We start from the raw sequence: 20,549 nt of genomic DNA, 5'->3' as shown, positions 1-20,549 counted from the left end.
ACTCATGTACTTTTTATATTCCAACCACAAATTGAATATTTTCCGTTAAAAAATTTCAATTTTGAAGGAAAAAAAATTGAAATTGAAAAATATTATAAATTACAACTCATAACAAGACTAAAATTTAAAAAAAAAACAAATTATAGGACTGAAAATGTACTCTTTAAATCGGTAGAAAAAATTTGGATGAAATAGTAAAAATCCATCAAAGGTGATATACGGCAAGGCATGCCCTACTATGTTTTTTACAAATAACAAGGGTATCTTTGCAATTTAAAATGGCCCTTCCTGACATTTCAGAAATACAAAGTTTCCATCAAATTTTAAACTAAGATATAATTTTAAAAGTTTAAATTAATTTGATAATTCTGTAGATGTTTAAATAAACTTCATTACTCTTGATTTCTATTTTAATGAATCGAATAGTTCCATCTAATCAGATTCTAAGAATACTTCTAAACTGTAATTTACCACACGATATCTTCTTATACTTTAAAAGACTCCTTTAAAATAGTAAACCACAAGGAGCCGACACAGTATACAAAATTTCCCTTAATCCATTTTAGACTTAATATCACATTAAATCCATTTGACACCATACAAAGATAAATTCACGAAAACTAAAAGCTCATTAAATTCAACCAGACCTTAAAAGTAGATTTAAAAGTTTAGCAAATCGTCCACGGTTCCATTTGTTATTCCCAACAAATACATCGCTGCTCGTTGGTTTTTGCAATAGGTGAACACAAAGATGCAGCTAGGGGAAGTAAACTGGCCAGTTGAAGTAGTATGAATCTCGAACTGCTCTGGACATTTGATTCCACTGCGAAAATTAGAAGAAACTATGTTATTGCATGAACAAGAAATAAAACATTAACTAGTTGTAAATTCGTATCGTTAGCATTAACATGCCATAACAGTAAAAAACCAAGCATAAAAGAGTAAGAATCTCACCTTAAATTCGTATGGTTCATTCTTCTGCAAGGCTTTCTTCCAATGGTAATGTTCGAACAGCATGGCCTTGTCATGCCAGCTGCAGAAGCACAAAGCATACGACTAATAAGTATGTAGCCCGATTAGGTGTTGCATATGAAAAATTACCAACTTATTGAGCACGGTTGATAAAGAGGCAGCAAAGTGCAGAATGTAGGAAAATTAGGAATAAAGCTGAAAATTATGTAAGTGCTATGTGCAGTGAATCTTTGATTTTAACAAGCAAGAACACCATAAATTAAGAACCTGCATTCACATAGATCCATATCACAGCATAAGAACCTGCAACTTCACTAGCATCCACTCGATACGGTGCAGTCAGTCTAAATGAGAAGTCTAAATCAGAATGTCACCCGCTAAAATTTGGTTACATTGGGAAAAACTTGAATAACTCAACTGGATTTTTAAGACAATATATATACAACCAAGGGCTAGTACGACTCGAATTGCAGCACCTTGAACCTCTATAGTAATCTTTGTTTTAGACTCTTGATTAAGAAAGAAACCAAGAATCAGATCATAGTAAAACGATATGGGTCATTTGTTAAATAATTCAGGCATAACAGTTCTAATCTATATTCCTCCCATCTGTTGCATATTTTCCTGGTAACATTTTATTCCATTCTCTTAAAAAATTTCATTTCCATTGTTTGATTATAACAGCACATTGTTTTTTCTTGTCCAAACACATTCCTCGTCCATAAACTTTTTGGAGTTATTTTTCCTAAAAAATAATCAACGACAGTGATTACTGAATGATCCTATTTGTTGAAATCCAAACCTTAGAGCATTCTTTCACTTTCCATCAGTATCCATTTCTACAAACATGAATTGGATTTAAAATTGGCCAAGAGAGACAGAAGAGTTAAAAACTCAGTAAGACCACACCATTGAATCCAACCAGAGTGCGATAAGGAAGATACAGTGCTCGATTAGAACAAACAGAGAAGAATAATTTATGTAAATAAGTGACAGTAATGGATTCAAGTCTCAGTAGGGCTGGCACTATTTGATAGATCCTAACCCATTGAATGTGTCATGTGGTTTTCTCCGAAGCGGTTTATCCCTGGCAGATGCAGCATTTTTCTCACATAAAAATTATTTACTCAATTAATATTAAGGATTTAGATGTTCTTTTAAAAAAAAAGTAATGATTTTGCAGGGAGAAATAGATTTAATGGACTCTTCTTGGTGTCGATCATATAGATCCTCTATATCATGGTTAAGAATAGGTAAGCATAACTAACCAATTTTCATCCTCTAATTCTTTGTCTTCATTCATTTGATCGATCATCACATTACTATCCAACATGGTAAATTCCTAATTTGATATGCAATCGACCAATTGACCTACTTTGACACCATTGACCTATTAGCTCGATCAGTGTCCGGAGCTTTCCAATTGCGTTCTGATAACTATGATAAAGCCCCTTCTAAAAAGGAAAACAATCGAATCTCCACCCAAAAAAAATGTAGAGAAAACAAAGAAAATCCCAATCAAAACAAAAAACGAAGCTCTAATCATGAAATTGAAGGAGAAAAGAACAGATTGGGAGAGGGTTTCTCACTTGAACTGGTTGGAGAGCTGCCACATGTAAGGGTTTATCCATGTCAAGGCGGAGAAGGCGACGGATCCGATCCATATGTTCGCGAAACGGTCAGGATCAGCGTGGGGGACGCCAGGGTCGCCGCGGTAAGCGTTACCGAAGTACTTGTCCATCTCTTTACTTCGCCTCCCTCTCTCCGCCCACCAGACTTATCCTTTCGGTCGCAACTTGCTGCCGCAGGGTTCCAGTTGCAGAAGAACGGAGCTTATCCATAGCTGGCCACAAGACAAGGCAGAGGAGGTTTGGCCCGGTGGTTCGGCCCATGGGTTTAATAAATTTAACTGAAAAAAACCCTTATTTTGTTGATCCTGAGAATCCTGACTCAAACGTTACAATAAGCCCGTTAGAGATCTGATTGACCCATTTACAGCCCAATTAACGAATTTCAGCCCATTTGACGTCGCACTCGAGGATGCGGAGACGAAGCCTTCGAGCAAACGCACCGCGCTAGCAGATCGACGATGGCGGAAAAGGGCGCAGGCGCTGCTGCCGGGGGCGAGAGGTGGAAGGCAGCGCTCGTAAACATCTCGGAGATGGGTACCAATTTCGACTCTCTGCAGAAGCTCCTCGCTAAGAAGGCCGTCTTCGTGGACGAGGAAACCTTCGCCAAGGCCACCCTCACCTCCGAGCAAGCGCGCACCATCAAGGTATGTGGCTCCACTGCCCACGCCTCATCAACTACTCTTAAATTGTATCCTTTGCATATTTGAACATATTGACTCCTGATCAGGATTTTGCCCTTTTCTATATCTAAGGGACTTCTAATTGAATTGATATGAAGTGGAAAATTTTAGCTTGATGAAAGTTTCTACTTTTTTTTTATGTGATTATCTATTTCCACAAGTTGATGAGGTGAAATAAGACTATGAATGAACGGATTGTAGTTTCAAATTAGACTTGCTTGTAACGCAAACGCAAGGATAGATATCTCAGTTGTTTTATTTGGATGTTAGTAAATAAATGCAGTTAATATCAGCTAAGTTTAAGTAAATTAGTCAGTCAGAGAGACTTGTTTAAAAAAAAATTACATTGTGAGACTTAGGTTCCTTGATAAGTTTCTTATTTATGTAGATTGATTGGATATCAAATTGGAGTGCATATTGGAGCGTCTTGAAGATTATATTCTAGTAGCAAATCAGAGTTTTGATAGTGAAAAAACAACGTGTCTTTGTCTTTATTACTTACTGATGTTGTGCTTTAGCTATATCTAGCAGAACCTCATATATTTGAGAGAAGTTGGACATTGATACTTTACGACAAGATTATATTCTAGTAGCAAAATCAGAGTTTAGTAGTTAAAAAGCCACACGTTTTTGTTACTTACTGCTGTTGTGCCTTAGCTATATCTAGCTGAACCTCATATATTTTAGAGGATTGGACATTGATACATTACGACACGCATATTAAATTATGTTCTATTGTTCTAGACCAAGATGATGGTGTTTGCTAGAAGCTCTCAATTTCTAAGCTGGACTACATAGCTTCTATTTTTATGAACTTTCAAGAGAAAGGAGAGTTGTTAATGCTTAGGTTCATCATGTTACATAAACATGCCATTCGTACAAGGGTTAAACTAGCTCATCCTATGACCTGAGAAAGCCCATTCTAATATGATATTTATGAATGGTCCATCAACAGCATGCAACTTGGATGAGACCGTTTGGGACATTACAATCTGTCTCCTTCCCACTCAAATATTTAACGTCTTTGTCAAATTGATCATATGACACATTAGATTCGTGAAGCACAATGTAGATGGGTTTGGAGGGTACTGACTTTGCCAGATTGTCAAATCAAAGATTGATCAGAATGCATGATAAACAAAATGGTTTCCATAAAGTAGTATCAGATTAGTCACAACCCAAGTCTGAGTTTGTGTTTCCTTTGCTCTGAAAGTTACTGGTTTGAATTTGTATTTCTTATGTGCGGTAGTATCAGAATGCATGTCAAACATTGTGTTTAATTTATACACTATTTGAAGCCTAAGTTTGTGGGCTACCGGCTGTTTAAAATTGACTAGGTTTTAAAGTCATAAGCATGTATGAGGTGGTTGCTTGAATATTTACCTCGTTATGCGTTGGCCAGATATATGGTGAGGATTTAATTCTGAAATATTTACTCATATGGGAGTACATAGATGACTGTTGCAAGGAAGTGTTTTCTACATGATTTGAGAGCTAGATTAGTTTATTCTCCACTTCAGTCCCGACATATAAGTTTGATGTATTAATAGTAGGTGATGCAAATCTTGATTCAAATTTTGGATCTTTGAACTCCAGTTTGAATTTTTTTTGAGTTTTACCTTGATCTAGATTCCTCCCATTTTCTCTTTTGTCAGACTCTTGAACAGAGGGTAGAGGCTCTGGAGAGAGAACTTGATGCTGCAATTGCGGCTGCAGCTCGTGCACGTACAGAAAAGAGACAGGCTGAAACAGCCCAGCGCGCAGCTGAGTCGCATGCGCAAGAGCTCACAAGAGAACTCGAGAACACTACAAGTATGAATTTATAGTTTTTTTTTTCTAAAAAAAATCTCTGATAGTTCATTATTGTGCTTAAACTGATGTTGAATGATTCTATCAAAGAGGATTCTTTTACCTATATATTGCTAGCCCTTTGCCAACATTTAGATTAAGATTGATCTGAGTTTTTAATTACTAGAGAAGCTTGGAGCCAGTGAATGATAAAGCCAATTTTCAATTTTTGTTCAGAGGTGTTTAAGCTGCACATGGAAGAACTGCGCTCTCAGAAAGAGGAGATCACAAAGAAAGAAAGTGAGATCAAACTTTTGGAAGCTATTATTCAGACATTGAGTAGAAATGACACTAGTGCAGATGGCTAAGCTTTGTTTAAATGTGAAGACAATTCAGGAAAATTCTCCTTTTCCAATTTTTCTCGGCAAATGAAATCGAATTGGTCTCCAGTGTTATTATAAGAAGCATATTATTATCAGAATAATCAGCCATTTATATCATCGTATCTAGTTGTCGTCTCATCGGTAAGAGGTTGTTAGGTTATAAGTGGGGGAAAAAAATATGTTCTATATGCTAAGATCTTCCAATGTCTGTCTGTGCTCTACTTGTATTGAAATATATGGGCAAGGTGTGTAATAGTGTATTTCAACTTCTCATTTTAGTCAACTTGAAAGGTATTGGAATTAATCTACCACTGTAAGCTCTGCCATTACTCTTATTTGTCACCTTTTAATTCTAGCAATGATAGATGGGCTGGCTTATTTAGCTCAATCTCCTAAATATTCTACTGATCATGAATTTGATAGTATTAGATAAAAGTCCATAAAATGTCGAATCTTATTTAAAGCATATTATAGGATACTTTAGGACAACTAAATCCTAAGCAGTAATATTATCTAAACACATATTTTATTTTGGGGGCTACCTTCATGAAAACCGAAGACACACCGCTAGTACTCCTTGGGCGGTCACATCAATTTCTAAAACAAAAGGTTGCAGTTGATTGTGATAGTCTATCAGTAAGGCCTAATGTCAACTGGAGAATGGGTGGGCCAGTAGATTCTCGTTGAGAACGTTTTTATTTAAGAGCCAAAAATTGCACCTGGTTTAGGATAACATTAGCACGGTGATAAAAGATGTGTTCGCTTTCAATATCTTTGTCAATTCATCTCATGGTCAATAATTATTAATTTTTAGAATAATAACTAGCATATAAGAGAGATATTTATCTCGACTTTACTAAAATTTGAATCCTAAACTTCATAATAGTAACACCTCATACGTTAACTACTAAATTATCCCGAAAAGACAAAAGTTAGGATAACATTAGCACGATCAGTGTCACAGATGCCGCCCAATGTCTCGAGGCCATTCATCTTGTTGCAATTATCGATGGGTTCATTGAAGCAGTTGTGGTCGTCGACGGCTTTCCGAGAGGGCACAACCCCCTCTCCGCGGCAAAGTGAATCGTCTGTGACCACCAAACAATTGGGAATTGAGAAGCCTAAGTTAGTATTTTGGTAGAATTGAACCGATCACATCTAAAGTTAATCGAATAGTAAAAATTGAGTACTTAGATTATCTAAAAAAGATGATACATGTTACTATTGCATGGTGCAATAGTAAAAGTTAATACTGTCCTCTCGGATGGGTCTAGTGGCTAGCGCATGAGGTGTTATCATCATGAGGTCTGGAGGTTCGATCTCGACAAAGCTGAGATAAATGTCTCCTTTATGTGTTAGTCATTATTCCAAAGGTTAGTAATCGCCCGTGATTTACATCCTCTGTGTTGACCTTGCGACGAGTTGATGAAAACGTTGGGGGTGAATGTATTCATCTTTTACCACTAATAAAAGTTAATACCGGCTCATATGTAATAAGGATTTGAATTTTTTCACAGGTATATCATATACTCGTGGTGTTCAAATTATTCGTAATGTTAAACCATCCGTTAACATCCATCTATATCTTTTTGAATTTAATCTATAAAATATTTGTTGGTGCGGTTAAATAGGTCATTTTTCAGAATCAATCGAACTGAATGAATTTAAAAAGAAAAGTGATGCGGTACATGTTTAAAAGAGTTCTTCTGGCGTATGAATCAGAACAAGCTTATTAGAGAAAATGCCTACTTAAGGTTATCTATTGAATAAGTGTAGCCTTTACAAGTTTTGAGAATAAGAAATAAAGTTAGTGTTAGAAAGATATTTAGGAAAAATAATCATCAAATTTAAGATTTGTATTTAATAAAAGCACATTGGTAACTTTAGAATCAAAATAGAATTGTGATGAAATAATTTAGTGTACGATGAACCAAATTTAGAGAGGCTTTTCAAGAATATTTCAAATTTGAGATATTCGTATGATATATATCGTTTTTAAAAAGCTCTTTGATGATTTTAAAAATTAGATGCTCCTTTTATGTCATATCTTTCTAGTTGGACAAATTTAGTAGAATTTAGTAAATCTAATATACTCTTTAAAATGATTAATGACATTCGCCCATCAGTTAGATACTATGAAAATGCTTCATCCAAACCAGTAAATTTTTCTAAAGGATGATTGATGTAAGAATACTGATATGTCACTTCTAAAATTAATTAGTTTACGTAGGATATATGATGCCAATTAAAAAAACTTAGTTCATTCTATTTTATATAAAAAAGGAATAAATCTTAAAATGACTAACCTACTTATGTTTTTTATCCATAGCATTTTGCCCCTACATTTAAAAAATAACATTTAATCTCCTTTGATCAAAAGTATGTATGAGAAATCTTGTAAAAGATAATTATACCCTTGTCTTTTTTTTTTTTTTTTATCATTTTCAATAATAATCTCAAAAGGGAAAAAAATATATTGAATTGATAACTATATCCTTCGATAAAAATACTCACAAAATTAATATACGCACTAGCATAAACAACGGAAAATAATAACTCTGAAATTGATGACCAGCCAAAAATTCATTCCACCACCTTGCTAAATAAAAAAAAGAATCAAAATTCTAAATCGATGAACCAAAGTCAAATTAAGAAGGAATAAAGCTCATAATTAAAAGTCTCCTCCTCATCATCAAATATGGTATACAATGAATAAAAGACAATTGTGTCATTATTTTTTTTTTTTATTAATTTTCGATAATAACCTCAAGAGGAAAAAAATACATTGAATTGATCATTATATCCTTCGATAAAAATCCTCATAAAATTCATACATCTGCTTGTGTAAACAACAGAAAAATAGTAATTCTGAAAGAAATAACCAGTTGAAAACTCATTTCACTACCCTCACCAAATAAAAAAAGAGCTAGAATTTTAAATTGATAAACCAAAATCACTCCTACTTCATTATATATCACATTTAATGATGAAAAAGAGATTTTTTAATGAAAACTTCATCAATTTAGAATTTTGATTTTTTTTTTTTAGTTTGGTGAGGATGTTGAAATAAATTTTTGACTGATTATTCTATTCAAAGTTATTGCTCTATTATTTATATTGGTGCATTAATAAATTTTATGAAAATTTATGTCGAAAAATATAATAGTCAATTTAATATATTTTTCATTGAAATTTCATATTTAATCCATAATTAATTTGCAGACATCAAAGTTAATCGCGAAAGGACATCGAAAAAAGAAGAAAAAAAAAAATCAAATATTGATCAATGTATGGGGGCGATTGCATCACATGACAGCGCAGTAGGCTGATGGATCTTCCTCGCAGACGAATTGGCAAGTCTTGTAGTTGTACGGGAACGGATAGGAGTAGGGGTCGGTCGGCGGGTAGCTCGCCGGCGGCGCTGGCGCCGTCTGGTTCTCCGTCACAGTGCCGCAGGTGCAGCACCTGCACCCACCGAGGTGGCTCTCCAGGTACGGCTGGTGGCAGCAGATTGCCACCCCCGGCGGCCAGAAGTAGGGCGTCACCAACACCGGCTCAAACTCGATCCCCGGCTTCGGCGGCTTTTTCTTCTGCTCTGTCTTTTTCTCCTCTTCCTGCTTCTTCTCCTCCTCCTTTTTCTCTTCTTTCTTTTCTTCTCTGTTCTCTTTCTTCTTCTCCTCCTCCTTTTTCTCTTCTTTCTTTTCTTTTTTGTTCTCTTCCTTCTTCTTCTCCTCCTTTTGCTCTTCTTTCTTTTCTTCCTTCTTCTTTTCCTCTGCTTTCTTCTCCTCGATCTTCTTGATCACTTTGCCGGCCCTGCACCGAAGCTTCTTCGAGAGCCTGTCGGGGTCGAAGACGCCGGCGACCGTCACCGTGCCATTCTTCTCGTCGTAGGAGATCGACGTGATGTGCACCTTCTCTAAGTTAATTATATTACCGCATCAAATTTCAGCTTACGATACGCAATCAAATTAAGCGAAAAATAAAAAGGAATTAAATTACAAAGCTCTTAATTAATCAACCAATCAATCAAACTAATTAAAAACCTTGGAGACAGCACAAAGTCTTCCTTATCTTCTTGTAGCAGCGGCAGCATTCGAGGTCAACTTTCAAAATTAACGTCGAGATCTGCAATGATGTTATTCATGATTAAGAAGTTCAATTAGAAAAGAAGGCATCTTTCACATGCTTTGTAAAAGGTTCCAGTGGAGAAATTTAACAGTAGAATGAAGAACACAGAAGCTAATTCCTGCGGAGACCCGAATAAGAAACAAAACAACATATGAAATCTTTACATACTCTGATCACCTAAGAAGGATGGAAGCAAAAATTATAAGCTACATTGTGTCTGCAAATCTACAAGCCTGCAGAAGAAGAAATGCTGACCTTCCCTGACATTGCGTGACTGGATTGAGATGCGACCTCTGGTGGTCTAGCTAGATGCAATGGAGGAAGGAAAATGAGACGGAGAGAAGAAGGTGTCTGCTATATATTAGTTAAGCCTTCCAGGGCATGACAGTGTAACTAATATGAGCTGGCCATCATGTTCTAATATAATTAATCAACTAACCAGTTGAATTATGAATGCAACTGTACAGTGCAATTTGAAGACTAATCAAGCGCATTTAGGATGCTACCAGAAGATCAAGGCTAAAGTCAAAGCTAGCTCATCATTGGCTTCAATTGTGTGTTTATGAAGCAAATAGTTATTAAACACTTTGGTGAACTGATAGAGTTAATTTATTAGTGACAGCCTTGTACGCAAGTAAGTAGGGAACTTTATTGCATTGCAAGACAGTAATTAGATAATTTGAGGATTATTTGGATTCGGTATGCCTACTTTAACAGGAGGTTAGTGCTTGAGCTACTGAACGTCGTGTTTTAGGTAGAACTTTTAATCTACAAAAGAATCAAGTAGAAAACAAATATGAAAAAAAAAGACTTATCGATATCTATGAGATGAAGGATCTTCTTGATCGATAGTCACGATCGTTTTAAAGCAGGTCAATAGATAGAAGCTGGTAAGATGATAATTGAATGAACTAAGCCAAATCAGTCATGTTAATTATTCTTTTAAATAGAAATTAAACTGCAATTTAAATCCTCGTCCTTTATTCGTAAAGCACTTCCAGAATCACGACAGGCATTTTAGAAAAAACTAGATAGCGACGGCGCTTTCTGAAAGAGAGAAAAAGAAAACATCTTTTTGAAAGAAAAAGAAAATCGTATTTATGCATATTTTAAAAATTATCAACAAGCAAACCGATTGAGAATCTCGAAAAGGGAAGAAGGTTGTTTGATGTCATCACGTTTCTGTTCATCTATCTATCTGTTCGTCTTTTTAAAATCACAAGTTAAAAACGAGAATCCTTGGTGATGGATGCGTGACTCCGATCCCCTCTAATAATGCAAGAGATGCAATGTTATCTGCCGGCCCACCAACCTTGTACGCATTCACAAAGCGCCCACTCCTTTCTTCACGATCAGGCCACCTCCCATTTTCAACGACGATGAGATTATCCAAACAATGTGATCCATTTCTACGATCTACTATATATATATCAATGATTAATTATCTGAAAATTAGAAAAAGAATGATTCTGATTGCACCTTCAAGAGTTGTTAGGCTCTATGATTGGATGCACATTTGCATCAAAGACGTTGACCACAGTAATCAACTTGTGGGCGCGGTATATCCTCCTCCGTCCAAAAAGAAATTTGGCTTTTCTTTTTACAAGATAAGAATCGATTCTGCTCGATCATGCTAAGTCACACAATTCCATCCACCGCCGTCGCAATGTTCTTACTGCAATTTCTGCTCGCCTCGTGCCTATATAAACACCCCAATCAGTCTCTTCGAATTTCCAGTGGAGAAAAGAAGACAGTAGTTGAATTTTTTTTTCTATCAAATTCAAGGCAGGAAAGAAAATATATATAAATATATACTGAGTTTACCCGATGAGTGAAGTAAGTTCTGTTCGACTTTTGGTTTTGAATTTCCTCAAATTCATACAGACAAGAAATCTTCAGATTTTATAATACTAAGCTCGCATGAAGTTGAGCATTATTTTTGTTTCTTTTTAATTGGTCCAGGAGCAAAAGGAAGAAGAGAAGAAAGAAGAGGAACCACCAGAGCTTGTTCTTAGAGTAGACATGCACTGTGAGGCCTGTGCAAGAAAAGTTGAGAGGTCACTGAGAAAATTTCTAGGTATCACTTAATCTCCCTTCCCTGTTTCTGTTTTTGCTCTTCGATAAACCCAGTGAATGTATATTTTTTTGCTGCAACAGGGGTGGATGACGTGAAGACGGATAGCAAGTCGAGGACTGTGGTGATAAAGGGGAAGGAAGTAGATCCTGCCAAGATCATCGAAAGAATTCAGAAGAAAACTGGCAAAAAGGTTGAGTTAATCTCTCCTCTTCCACCACCACCGCCGGAGGAGGAGGAGAAGAAAGAGGAGCCGGAAGCTCCACAAGAAGAAAAGCAAGAAGAGGTATATATTAATTAATTAACTAACCACCACGACTCCATTCTTGTCTTTCTCGATCTGAGATCAACTCATCTAGCTGCAACATCAATGCTTTGCCATGGTAGCCACCGAAGCCAATTACGGTCGTTCTGAAAGTTCGAATGCATTGCGAGAAGTGTGCTCAAGTGTTGAAGAAACGAGTAACAAAGATCGAGGGTACGTACTCTAATCGATCAAAACCCGATTCAATTATACACGACTAATTAATACCCCTCAATCCTTAATCTCTTTCGGGTTTAATTCTTTAGGTGTGGAGTCAGTGAAGCCAGATCTAGCCAACAGTCAAGTGACTGTAACTGGTTTTGTAGATCCAGAGAAACTAGTGGAGAATGTCTACAGGAGGACAAGGAAGCAAGCCTCCATCGTACCAGAGGAAGTGAAAGAGGAGGAGGAGAAAAAGGACGAAGAGCCAGAGAAGAAGGAAGAAAACACAGAAGGCGAGAAACAAGAGGAGGGAAAAGAAGACGAAGAAAACATCAAATACGACATGAACAAGTATGAATACTACGTGCAAGATGCTTATACACCTCAAGCTTTCAGCGATGAGAATCCTAATGCTTGCTCTGTCATGTAAACTTGTAGTCTTAAAGTACGATCGATCGATCATGAGTGGTTTGTGTAATAATTAATCCTTAGGTCTGTTCAGAAGAGTTGTAAATGTTACAAAGATGCATGATGGCAAGCAGGAAGCTCAAAGGGCTTTCATTTTGGTTTTCTTATCATATATACTCGTGTACATAATCTATCCATGGAGATTATACAATGACATATGGCCTTTGTCAAACACGGGTCAACTCAAACAATAAAAAGAAATCAAGCCTAATTTACACATACATTTGACTTAATTATCTTATTAAATAATTTTAAAACACACAAAGTTTGATTCACCTTGCCTATCCTTTTATTTGTTATGTTTGGTGAGCCAAATTTTTCTATTTACTTGCATCTTCAATTTCTTTCAAAATTTATTGCACACTTTATCCAAATTAAAATGATTTACTATGGATGAATAAATTCAGTGTAATTAGGCGGGAGTTAGGTTAAACCAAATTAAACTAAATTCGGTCGGTGTCCAACTTGGGATGAATCTATTGCTTTTAATATAATTAAAGGGTTGGTTAAGAATCCATTCCTCTTTTGTTTTAGCGGTGGGAAAAAAGTGAAATCGCTTCTGAATCTCTTTTAGTTAAAGTTTCTCAGACTTGGTTTCTGCGTTTAAACGAGTTAATGACATAAAAATTATGGTCATTAGAAATTAACATTAGGATGGTTAAATTGTTTTAGATGTTTAATTATATTATTTGATTATTTTAAACAAATTACACCAAATCGTAGTGGGCTCACGACCAGCTTAAATACCGGTTTCGGTTCATCGCCGAGCATTCAAACTGTTGATCTCTTCTTCTTCTGCAATTCGTTTCTTCTTCCTTCTCCCCTTCCTCTGCTTCGTGACGTAGTGGGGGAGGAGGAGAGGTTTCCTATGGCTATGAAGCTCTCTGTCCTCAATCTCTTCGCGTTCATTCTTCTTCGCAATATAATAGTTTCCCGTGGGGCGCTGCTCTTCTCACCGTGTTCTTCTATTTCTTGGAACGACTTGACGGCCAGCGATTCCGCCTGGGTTTTGGATTCCACCAGAAGGGCAGCCGCCGGAATCATCTTGGTTTCCCAGGACGGCGTCGGCGACACCACGACGGTGCAGGCGGCTGTTGACCAGGTCCCCAAGGGCAATAGCAACAGGGTCAAGATTCTGATAAGTCCCGGCTTTTACAGGTGAGCGATTCTTGAAGAGTATGCTCTGTTATTGGACCGTGATCGCACAAGAACAATATTTCTTTCTTGGGATTTTACAGGGAGAAGGTTCTTGTTCCATTCGCAAAGCCTTGCATTTCATTCATCGGCAAAGATAACGCGAAGACCGTCATCTGGTACAATTTGCAAGCAGATGATGAGGATCTCGATGGGCAACCAGTCGGAACATACAACTCCGCCACAGTCGCTGTAGAATCCGACTATTTCTGTGCCAATGCAATCACTTTTCAGGTAATTCTTAGCCCGTTTGTTCGTTAAAGCTCAATCCATCCTCGGTTTGCTTCATCAATTACTGGCAGAACACAGCTCCGGCGGCGAAACCCGGCGAGGAAGGCAAGCAAGCAGTGGCTCTGCGGCTGACCGGAGAACGATCCCTGATCTATCGGTGCCGAATATTGGCGGCGCAAGACACTCTTTTTGATCACTGGGGCACACATTACATCCTCGAGAGCTTCGTCCAAGGTTCCATCGACTTCATCTTCGGCAGTGGCAGGTCGTTGTACGAGAAATGCCACCTGAACTCGATTGCAGAATCCTACGGAGCCGTCGCTGCATCGCAGAGGAACAACATCACCGATAATTTTGGCTTCTCTTTCGTCAAATCGAAGCTGACCGGCACCGGCAGCGTCTACCTGGGGAGAGCCTGGGGGAAGTACGCGACGGTGGTGTATTCCTACTGCCAACTGGAGAACATCATCATTCCCGGAGGGTGGAGCGACTTGAATGACGAGAACAGACGAAGGTGATCATTGATTTTGATCATGAGCGCATAACTTGATACTTCCTTCTCCAACTTGAGTTTGCTCTGGTTTTTGCAGCACTGCTTTCTTTGGGGAATACAATTGCAATGGAGACGGCGCCAACTTGAAAGGGAGGGTGCCATGGGCGAAATCGCTCACCTACAAGCAAGCAAAGCCGTACCTTGGAAAGGTCTTCATCGATGGTGATCAGTGGCTGAACTTGTAGATAGTTTTGCAGTTCTGCTGCCAAAATTTTCCTTTGTTTTTACACATAATTAGCTAGGAAAAAAATGCTAGTTCTACCGGCAATTTTCTTGTGAAGGAAGAGAGGTTCTGGGCAAGGAATATGATGCAACTTTTGCGTCAGATGTTTGCAAAGCAAGCGTGCCTTTCTGGGGCATGGAAGATGTGTGAGTTTGGAGAAGTGGATTTGTGATGATTGATGATGCATGGTCTGAGGAGAAAATGGAGAAGCTACAGCAAGAACAGAGTTTGCGAGTTTTTGTTAACAACGTTAAAGAAAGCTAAAGATTCCGTTCGATTATTCTATATCATGGATTTTATAATCCACTTTAGATGTTTTTTGGTCGGATATGATATAATATTACGGTGAATATTTTAAGAATCTATCTATGATTACGGGGTCGCAATTAACGGAAATTCCCCCACTCCACTTACGCCCTTCGTCGTCTACCTCCCAACCCACTCCGCGCATTTATTAACCAGGGGGGGCGAAGGCCAAACACCAAAGCGCGTAGCCTCTCCCTGATCCCCCAATTCTCTCTCCCTCACCATGAACGATTCCGACTGCCTCCTCCCTTCCGCCGCCACCGCCGTTCCCAAACGTCACCCTTCCGCCGCCGCCGGACGCTACAAGCTCTGGGCCCTCTCCGCCATCCTCCTCCTCGCCCTCTGGTCCATGCTCACCGGTAGCGTCACGCTCAAGCGCTCCGCCGTTCGACGTATCGACGACGACCTCGGCGGCCCGGCCCTCGACGACCTCGACATCCTGGTTCGCCCTCGCCCCTTATGCTTAATTAACTCCTCCGCTCCTCGCCTCCCTTGCATAATAATCACCCGTTAGTCGCTGAACGATTCAGGAGATGGAGGAGAGGCAGAAGGTGGTGCGGCGCATGTGGGACGTGTACCGAAGTACCGCCCGCCTCCCCAAGTTCTGGCAGCAGGCCTTCGAGGCGGCCTACCAAGAGCTCGCCGGCGACGACCCCGACTCGAGGGCCTCCGCCGTCGCAGAGATTGCCAGGCTCTCGTTGCGGATGGCTGACCTCCATCCACTCCCACAACACACCAAGGTTTGAAATTTATTCATCAATTGCTTAAAATTAAGCTTCCATCCCTCCCCCTCTTTCTGCTCTGTAACTTTGACGTAAATCGCATGCGTCTCAGAATCCTGAACCGGAGATCGAAGAAAAGGATGCAGACGGCACGCCGAGATCTAACTCGTCATCGTCGTCAGTTAAAGCTCAATGATGGTGGTCGATCAGATTTCTTCTCCATGACAACTGATAGCATGTAAGCGATACAGGGAAAAAGAGAGGATAAAACTAATCCTCCCATAATGCGTAATTTTGATCTTTCAATTCACTTTCAACGCGCACTCTGCTTTTTCATACGCACTCTGCGATTGCTTTCAACGCGTTGAAACAACGACGAAAAACAGAGTCGATTTAAGTCTCTACATGACACTTGCGAAGCTCGCGTCACATGGTGTGTCTGCGGGAGCAAAATATTATTATTGAGGTGGAATGCGATGTGCTGAGCAGGATGTGTGAACTAACACATTCCAAATCTCAATGTAATTCATTCGTCTGAAAGTCAAACCGATGATGAATCCATCTTTGTGGTCCTCTTCCTCCTCTTGCCCAAATCCGACCACCCATGCGAATCTGATCATCGCACAAGAATGGTTGTGGCGTCTTAAAACAGTGGATTCCTTTACCGTCCAATGATGGCTTCTTACTCTTCTACCAGCTCTCAACCCTAAAATTCTAAACAATGGTTCGCATACATTTAGAAAGGAGGGATTTATTCTTCTGCCTATTAGAGTTCAATGAGCATTTTTTTTTTAATGATTATCAAGCTCATGGACCTTAGGCCATTAGTATGGGAATATCGGAAGCCTCCATGTAAGTCAAGGAGGCCAATATTCTCACAGAGAGGGAGGTCAAAGTCGGAAAAGATCAACTTAATTGATTTCCAGTCGGATTCCTCGAAGCAAGAGAGTTGGTCAACTCCAATTGATATATCCAAGACAACTCCCCGATTACTCCCAGTCAGGCTCACCGTTGGGTAGATAACCTTACTTAGTTTTTCCAAAATCCTACTCTCCAAATCTCGACTCAGTTAGCATAGATATTGCTGATCGGGCTTGCCCAATTCCAAGGGCTCAACTTCCCCCAACTTAGCTCTCTGTCCAAATAGTTGTCCTCTCCGACTCCAGGGGCTTGGCTCCCCCCGACCTAGTGCTCCGCTCAAGCAGCTTAGATACTTCCAATCAATTGCCTTCTCTAACTCCAGGGGCTCAGCTCCCCTGACTCGTGCTCCTCTCAGTAAGAAGCTCCCTTTACTACTTAAAAATGAACAGACATTTAGTTAGATCATCTCACTCTATTCTAGGAGTTCTATGCCCCCCACGACCTGCTCTTCTCCCTTTGGCTTTACCAGTCCCATCCAACACCTCTTAAATGGGCTAGGCCTTTAAGGGCTAAGAGATTCTATACTTCACGGGCTAACATTATAATAAATATAATATGTGAAGTGCTAGAGTACGTGGAACGTTATAATTATATAGATACAAGATATAGGCTATGAGACTGCTTGATATGACAAAGATGTTGTGATTGTAACGCCCGTAAATTTCCTCTCTTACAAAAGAGCAAAAAGAAATAGGGGAAGAGAAAAGAAATAAAAATATATTCATAAATGGCCCGGGCTAGGATTTGAACCCTAGATCTTTGATTTAAAATTGGTTTAAGTAGCCATTACATGGTAGTCAAGCATTACATTGAAAATAGGAAACTATCCATTATATATTAATGTTGGGGGAAAAGATGTCTCAACTTTCACTTAGTATAAAAAAGGAAGGGAAGAGAAGAAAACCTAACGATTTATTTTCTCTTCTCCTCCCTAGCCGAAACCTCCTTCCCTCTCTTTTCTTTAGTTTTCGGCCAAGAACCCTAGGGTTCCAAGGTGCTAAGTCCTTCAAGGGGAGAATCTAGAAGAAGATATTTCACAAGGATTAGGATGCGCGGGAAGGGTGTCTTGGAGATTAAGGCATACAAGTGAGGGTTGTGTTTTCTTCACCCAATAATAGTAATATATATCAAAAGGAGGTAAGTATCTCTCACCTACAGTATGAGTAGCTTCGATAAATACATGTTACGATATGTTTTAAGCATGTTAAGGAAGATGCACGTTATGATATATTTATTGCGTGTTAAAGGAGATAGATGCTATGATATGTAAGATGCCCTCTAAGTATGGGATTAAGAGCATGTTTAGATCACCTTGATTTGCTCCTCATTAAGTTTTGGGACTAAGAAGTATAATAAATATCTAAAGTGCTTCCCTATAAGTGTGTGTGTGTGTGGGGGGGGGGGGGGGGGGGAGAGAGATTAAACACACATAAGGTGTTTGTTTAAAAGACAAGCAAGTGCATGTACAAGAAATCAATAGTTAAAAGAAAGTATTTTACTTTAGAAAGATATGTACTTGACACAAGGTCCATGGGTGGACTCCTAGATCGCCCCTAGGCCCCTAGATCGCCTAATAGTACCTTGATAGGTTCGGGATTAGCTACCTCGGATCTTATTAAGGATGTGCGCAAAGTGGTACAATGTCAGGACCAAGCAAGTTGATTATTATTTTCACTAATTATATAATATAAAGTTTTCAAACTTCATGGTTTGTCTTAGTAGAAGTTTCCTAAGGTTGAGAACTTGAGTTATAATGTGCAACATTGATGAACTCAATAATATGCCAAGATTTCTGTTTTCAATTCATTACTAGCATGATTTTAGGTTGATGTTTTGCATGATAAACCTGTTTAAAAATACATGTCATGCACATATTCTGAATTATGCGTTTTAACGTGAATTATCGCCAAGCATGAGTTATGTGTTTTTCCCAAACAGATTTGAAAAACCTATTCTTGTTTAATGCTGGTTTTGTCAGTAGATGGTACTTACTAAGCATTCTCTTATAGATTTGCATTTCCTTATACTGCAGATAAAGGTAAAGGAAAGATCGAGTAGGAAGAGGCAGCAGGAGCGGGGCATTGTGTGTGTGACGGAACAGTGGAAGGAGATCAAGGAACTTGTTATTGTATAGAACATGTTGGAACTGGATGTTAAAGTAATTTCTTTTTTTTCGTTCTACCTGAAATACTCTCACTAATTGCTTAGGATAAAGTTATTAGTTTGACAGTAATTAGAGTGGCAACGAAGGGAGCTCTAGGGTGTCCGCGCAGGGGAGAACAAACCCTTTTATGGAGCTGGGGGTGACCTCCGCACGACCCGTGTCACGACCGTGATGACTCACACGGTCCCCTACTCCCTGCTCTCGGCCAAGGTGACACGGTCGTGTGGATTCACACGGCCGTGCACTTCTTCTCCTCGACCAAGGTGACACGACCGCGTGGATTCACACGGTCGTGCAGTTCTTCTCCTCAACCAAGGTGACACGGTCGCGTGGATTCACACAGCCGTGCACTTCCTCCCCTTGCCCAAGGGGACATGACCGTGTGGATTCACACGGCCGTGTACCTCTCTCTCTCGGCCAAGGGGACACGACCATGTGGATTCACACGGTCGTGCATCTTTGCTTGGCTCTAGGTAACGTCCTATCAGTCGAACAAGTTAGAGTAGACCTATGCGCTGAGCAGTACATAATATGTAAGAATGCCAAAAAAATTAAGATGTACAGATAAGGGTAACGTCTATACTTTATGAGGTAAGGGTAGAAGGTCATGCGTTACAATGATGTGGCACCTAAATAATGAAGAAAGAATGTCACCTCCGTGGTATTCTAAAAGGAGCCCCCTCTCACGAGCACAGGGATAAAAAAGCCATCTAAGCGTGCTTTACGTGTACTACTATTCATCTTCCTCATTTTCCCCTACTGACTTGAGCATCGGAGTGGCTGAACTGGAGCACCTTGGTCATCCTTCTAACGTTCCTTTTCCTCTCTCTTTTCCCGTTGTCTCGTAGACACTTTTAACTGAAGATCTTCCATCTTCGGTGTCCTTCTTCTCACTTTTCCTTGGTGGTATATGTTAGATTTTGAAGGATATCTTAAGGCAATCACTTTACGGTTTTTACTAAATATAGATTTATTATTTGAGTATACATTATATATTTGATTGTCTTAAATTCATTTACTGAATGTTCGCAATACAATTTATAGCATGAAAGAAATTATAATTGAATCACAACTAGTGATTATCTCTACATATGTAATTATGAACGTATTGAAATTTTCCTAATCGTCTAATTGATGCATTCGGACATCATCAATTCTGTAAGATTAGCATGGGTTATACTCCTTGGTTCACCAGGCAGTTGTTTCTCACTGGCTGGAGACATTGGGATGCCAATAGTTAAACGTGAATGTTAGTTATGGTAACTAGTTCATTGGAGTAACTCGTTGTAAGACTTCATATGATTATCTATATATATGGATATGTTTGTGAAGCTCTTATTGTAGTTCGAGTGCAAATTTTCTTCGACTTGAGGTATACAAGTCATCTTAGTCATGGAGACTTATACTTTGATATCTTATGCATGAACCTCATTGAGGTGTGTACCCAGAATGATTGGGTATAAGTCAAAATGTTCAAACATGTTTGGATATCCCACATAGGATTCACCGCTCCTTGTGATGAGACGTATACCTTATGGCCACTAGTTAGGATTATTACTCAATGTCTTTGGTCAAAGTATCATATGTTAAGAGTACTCACTACAACAAAAACCCTCATAGACATCGGTTTTCCATCGATGTCTAT

The 20,549-nt window shown here is 38.9% G+C and overlaps 6 protein-coding genes across 7 annotated transcripts; 4 read left to right on the top strand and 2 right to left on the bottom strand.

The window, feature by feature from the left end:
- Positions 1-539: 539 nt before the first annotated feature.
- LOC122026078 lies at positions 540-2,805 on the bottom strand. The gene is made up of 3 exons (XM_042584713.1): positions 2,562-2,805; positions 955-1,033; positions 540-823 (listed from the first exon to the last, which is right to left on the bottom strand). Exons 1-3 carry the CDS (start codon positions 2,711-2,713, stop codon positions 758-760), a joined length of 297 nt encoding a protein of 98 aa, XP_042440647.1. The 5' UTR covers positions 2,714-2,805; the 3' UTR covers positions 540-757.
- A 187-nt stretch (positions 2,806-2,992) lies between these two features.
- Positions 2,993-5,842, top strand: LOC122027707. The gene is made up of 3 exons (XM_042586707.1): positions 2,993-3,247; positions 4,939-5,095; positions 5,309-5,842. Exons 1-3 carry the CDS (start codon positions 3,062-3,064, stop codon positions 5,437-5,439), a joined length of 474 nt encoding a protein of 157 aa, XP_042442641.1. The 5' UTR covers positions 2,993-3,061; the 3' UTR covers positions 5,440-5,842.
- Positions 5,843-8,664: 2,822 nt separating this feature from the next.
- Positions 8,665-9,973, bottom strand: LOC122027706 (protein PYRICULARIA ORYZAE RESISTANCE 21-like). Its single transcript, XM_042586706.1, has 3 exons — positions 9,838-9,973; positions 9,498-9,579; positions 8,665-9,370 (listed from the first exon to the last, which is right to left on the bottom strand). Exons 1-3 carry the CDS (start codon positions 9,847-9,849, stop codon positions 8,760-8,762), a joined length of 705 nt encoding a protein of 234 aa, XP_042442640.1. The 5' UTR covers positions 9,850-9,973; the 3' UTR covers positions 8,665-8,759.
- Positions 9,974-11,261: 1,288 nt separating this feature from the next.
- On the top strand, positions 11,262-12,645 carry LOC122027705 (heavy metal-associated isoprenylated plant protein 7-like). The gene is made up of 5 exons (XM_042586705.1): positions 11,262-11,418; positions 11,545-11,659; positions 11,740-11,942; positions 12,044-12,134; positions 12,227-12,645. Exons 1-5 carry the CDS (start codon positions 11,410-11,412, stop codon positions 12,550-12,552), a joined length of 744 nt encoding a protein of 247 aa, XP_042442639.1. The 5' UTR covers positions 11,262-11,409; the 3' UTR covers positions 12,553-12,645.
- Positions 12,646-13,365: 720 nt separating this feature from the next.
- Positions 13,366-15,165, top strand: LOC122028208 (pectinesterase QRT1-like). Its single transcript, XM_042587236.1, has 4 exons — positions 13,366-13,748; positions 13,829-14,018; positions 14,087-14,529; positions 14,606-15,165. Exons 1-4 carry the CDS (start codon positions 13,459-13,461, stop codon positions 14,751-14,753), a joined length of 1,071 nt encoding a protein of 356 aa, XP_042443170.1. The 5' UTR covers positions 13,366-13,458; the 3' UTR covers positions 14,754-15,165.
- A 73-nt stretch (positions 15,166-15,238) lies between these two features.
- Positions 15,239-18,900, top strand: LOC122028209. 2 transcript variants are annotated; one of them, XM_042587238.1, is made up of 4 exons: positions 15,239-15,539; positions 15,628-15,837; positions 15,932-16,057; positions 18,773-18,900. In XM_042587238.1, the coding sequence occupies exons 1-3, from the start codon at positions 15,321-15,323 to the stop codon at positions 16,013-16,015; spliced, it is 513 nt and encodes a 170-aa protein (XP_042443172.1). In that variant the 5' UTR covers positions 15,239-15,320; the 3' UTR covers positions 16,016-16,057; positions 18,773-18,900. The 2 variants fall into 2 exon arrangements, with proteins under 2 accessions (XP_042443172.1, XP_042443171.1); XM_042587237.1 differs by lacking the exon at positions 18,773-18,900 and having other exon boundaries at positions 15,240-15,539; positions 15,932-16,157.
- The last annotated feature ends 1,649 nt before the right edge of the window (positions 18,901-20,549 follow it).

The sequence above is a fragment of the Zingiber officinale genome, chromosome 10A (assembly GCF_018446385.1).
Source record: "Zingiber officinale cultivar Zhangliang chromosome 10A, Zo_v1.1, whole genome shotgun sequence".
NCBI classification, from domain to species: Eukaryota; Viridiplantae; Streptophyta; class Magnoliopsida; order Zingiberales; family Zingiberaceae; genus Zingiber; species Zingiber officinale.
This window is presented reverse-complemented; position numbering and strand designations above follow the sequence as displayed.

Excerpts from the sequence above, each read along its gene's own strand:
- LOC122026078 (XM_042584713.1), bottom strand. The coding sequence starts at position 2,713 with ATGGACAAGTACTTCGGTAACGCTTACCGCGGCGACCCTGGCGTCCCC. Across the intron at positions 1,034-2,561 it reads CAGCTCTCCAACCAGTTCAA|CTGGCATGACAAGGCCATGC; the intron begins GTGAGAAACCCT and ends GTGCTTCTGCAG. Across the intron at positions 824-954 it reads ATGAACCATACGAATTTAAG|TGGAATCAAATGTCCAGAGC; the intron begins GTGAGATTCTTA and ends TAATTTTCGCAG.
- LOC122027707 (XM_042586707.1), top strand. The coding sequence starts at position 3,062 with ATGGCGGAAAAGGGCGCAGGCGCTGCTGCCGGGGGCGAGAGGTGGAAG. Across the intron at positions 3,248-4,938 it reads AGCAAGCGCGCACCATCAAG|ACTCTTGAACAGAGGGTAGA; the intron begins GTATGTGGCTCC and ends CTCTTTTGTCAG. Across the intron at positions 5,096-5,308 it reads AGAACTCGAGAACACTACAA|AGGTGTTTAAGCTGCACATG; the intron begins GTATGAATTTAT and ends ATTTTTGTTCAG.
- LOC122027706 (XM_042586706.1), bottom strand. Across the intron at positions 9,371-9,497 it reads GACTTTGTGCTGTCTCCAAG|AGAAGGTGCACATCACGTCG; the intron begins GTTTTTAATTAG and ends TAATTAACTTAG.
- LOC122027705 (XM_042586705.1), top strand. Across the intron at positions 11,660-11,739 it reads GTCACTGAGAAAATTTCTAG|GGGTGGATGACGTGAAGACG; the intron begins GTATCACTTAAT and ends TTGCTGCAACAG. Across the intron at positions 12,135-12,226 it reads ACGAGTAACAAAGATCGAGG|GTGTGGAGTCAGTGAAGCCA; the intron begins GTACGTACTCTA and ends TTAATTCTTTAG.
- LOC122028208 (XM_042587236.1), top strand. The coding sequence starts at position 13,459 with ATGGCTATGAAGCTCTCTGTCCTCAATCTCTTCGCGTTCATTCTTCTT. Across the intron at positions 14,019-14,086 it reads CCAATGCAATCACTTTTCAG|AACACAGCTCCGGCGGCGAA; the intron begins GTAATTCTTAGC and ends AATTACTGGCAG. Across the intron at positions 14,530-14,605 it reads AATGACGAGAACAGACGAAG|CACTGCTTTCTTTGGGGAAT; the intron begins GTGATCATTGAT and ends TGGTTTTTGCAG.
- LOC122028209 (XM_042587238.1), top strand. The coding sequence starts at position 15,321 with ATGAACGATTCCGACTGCCTCCTCCCTTCCGCCGCCACCGCCGTTCCC. Across the intron at positions 15,540-15,627 it reads TCGACGACCTCGACATCCTG|GAGATGGAGGAGAGGCAGAA; the intron begins GTTCGCCCTCGC and ends TGAACGATTCAG. Across the intron at positions 15,838-15,931 it reads CACTCCCACAACACACCAAG|AATCCTGAACCGGAGATCGA; the intron begins GTTTGAAATTTA and ends CATGCGTCTCAG.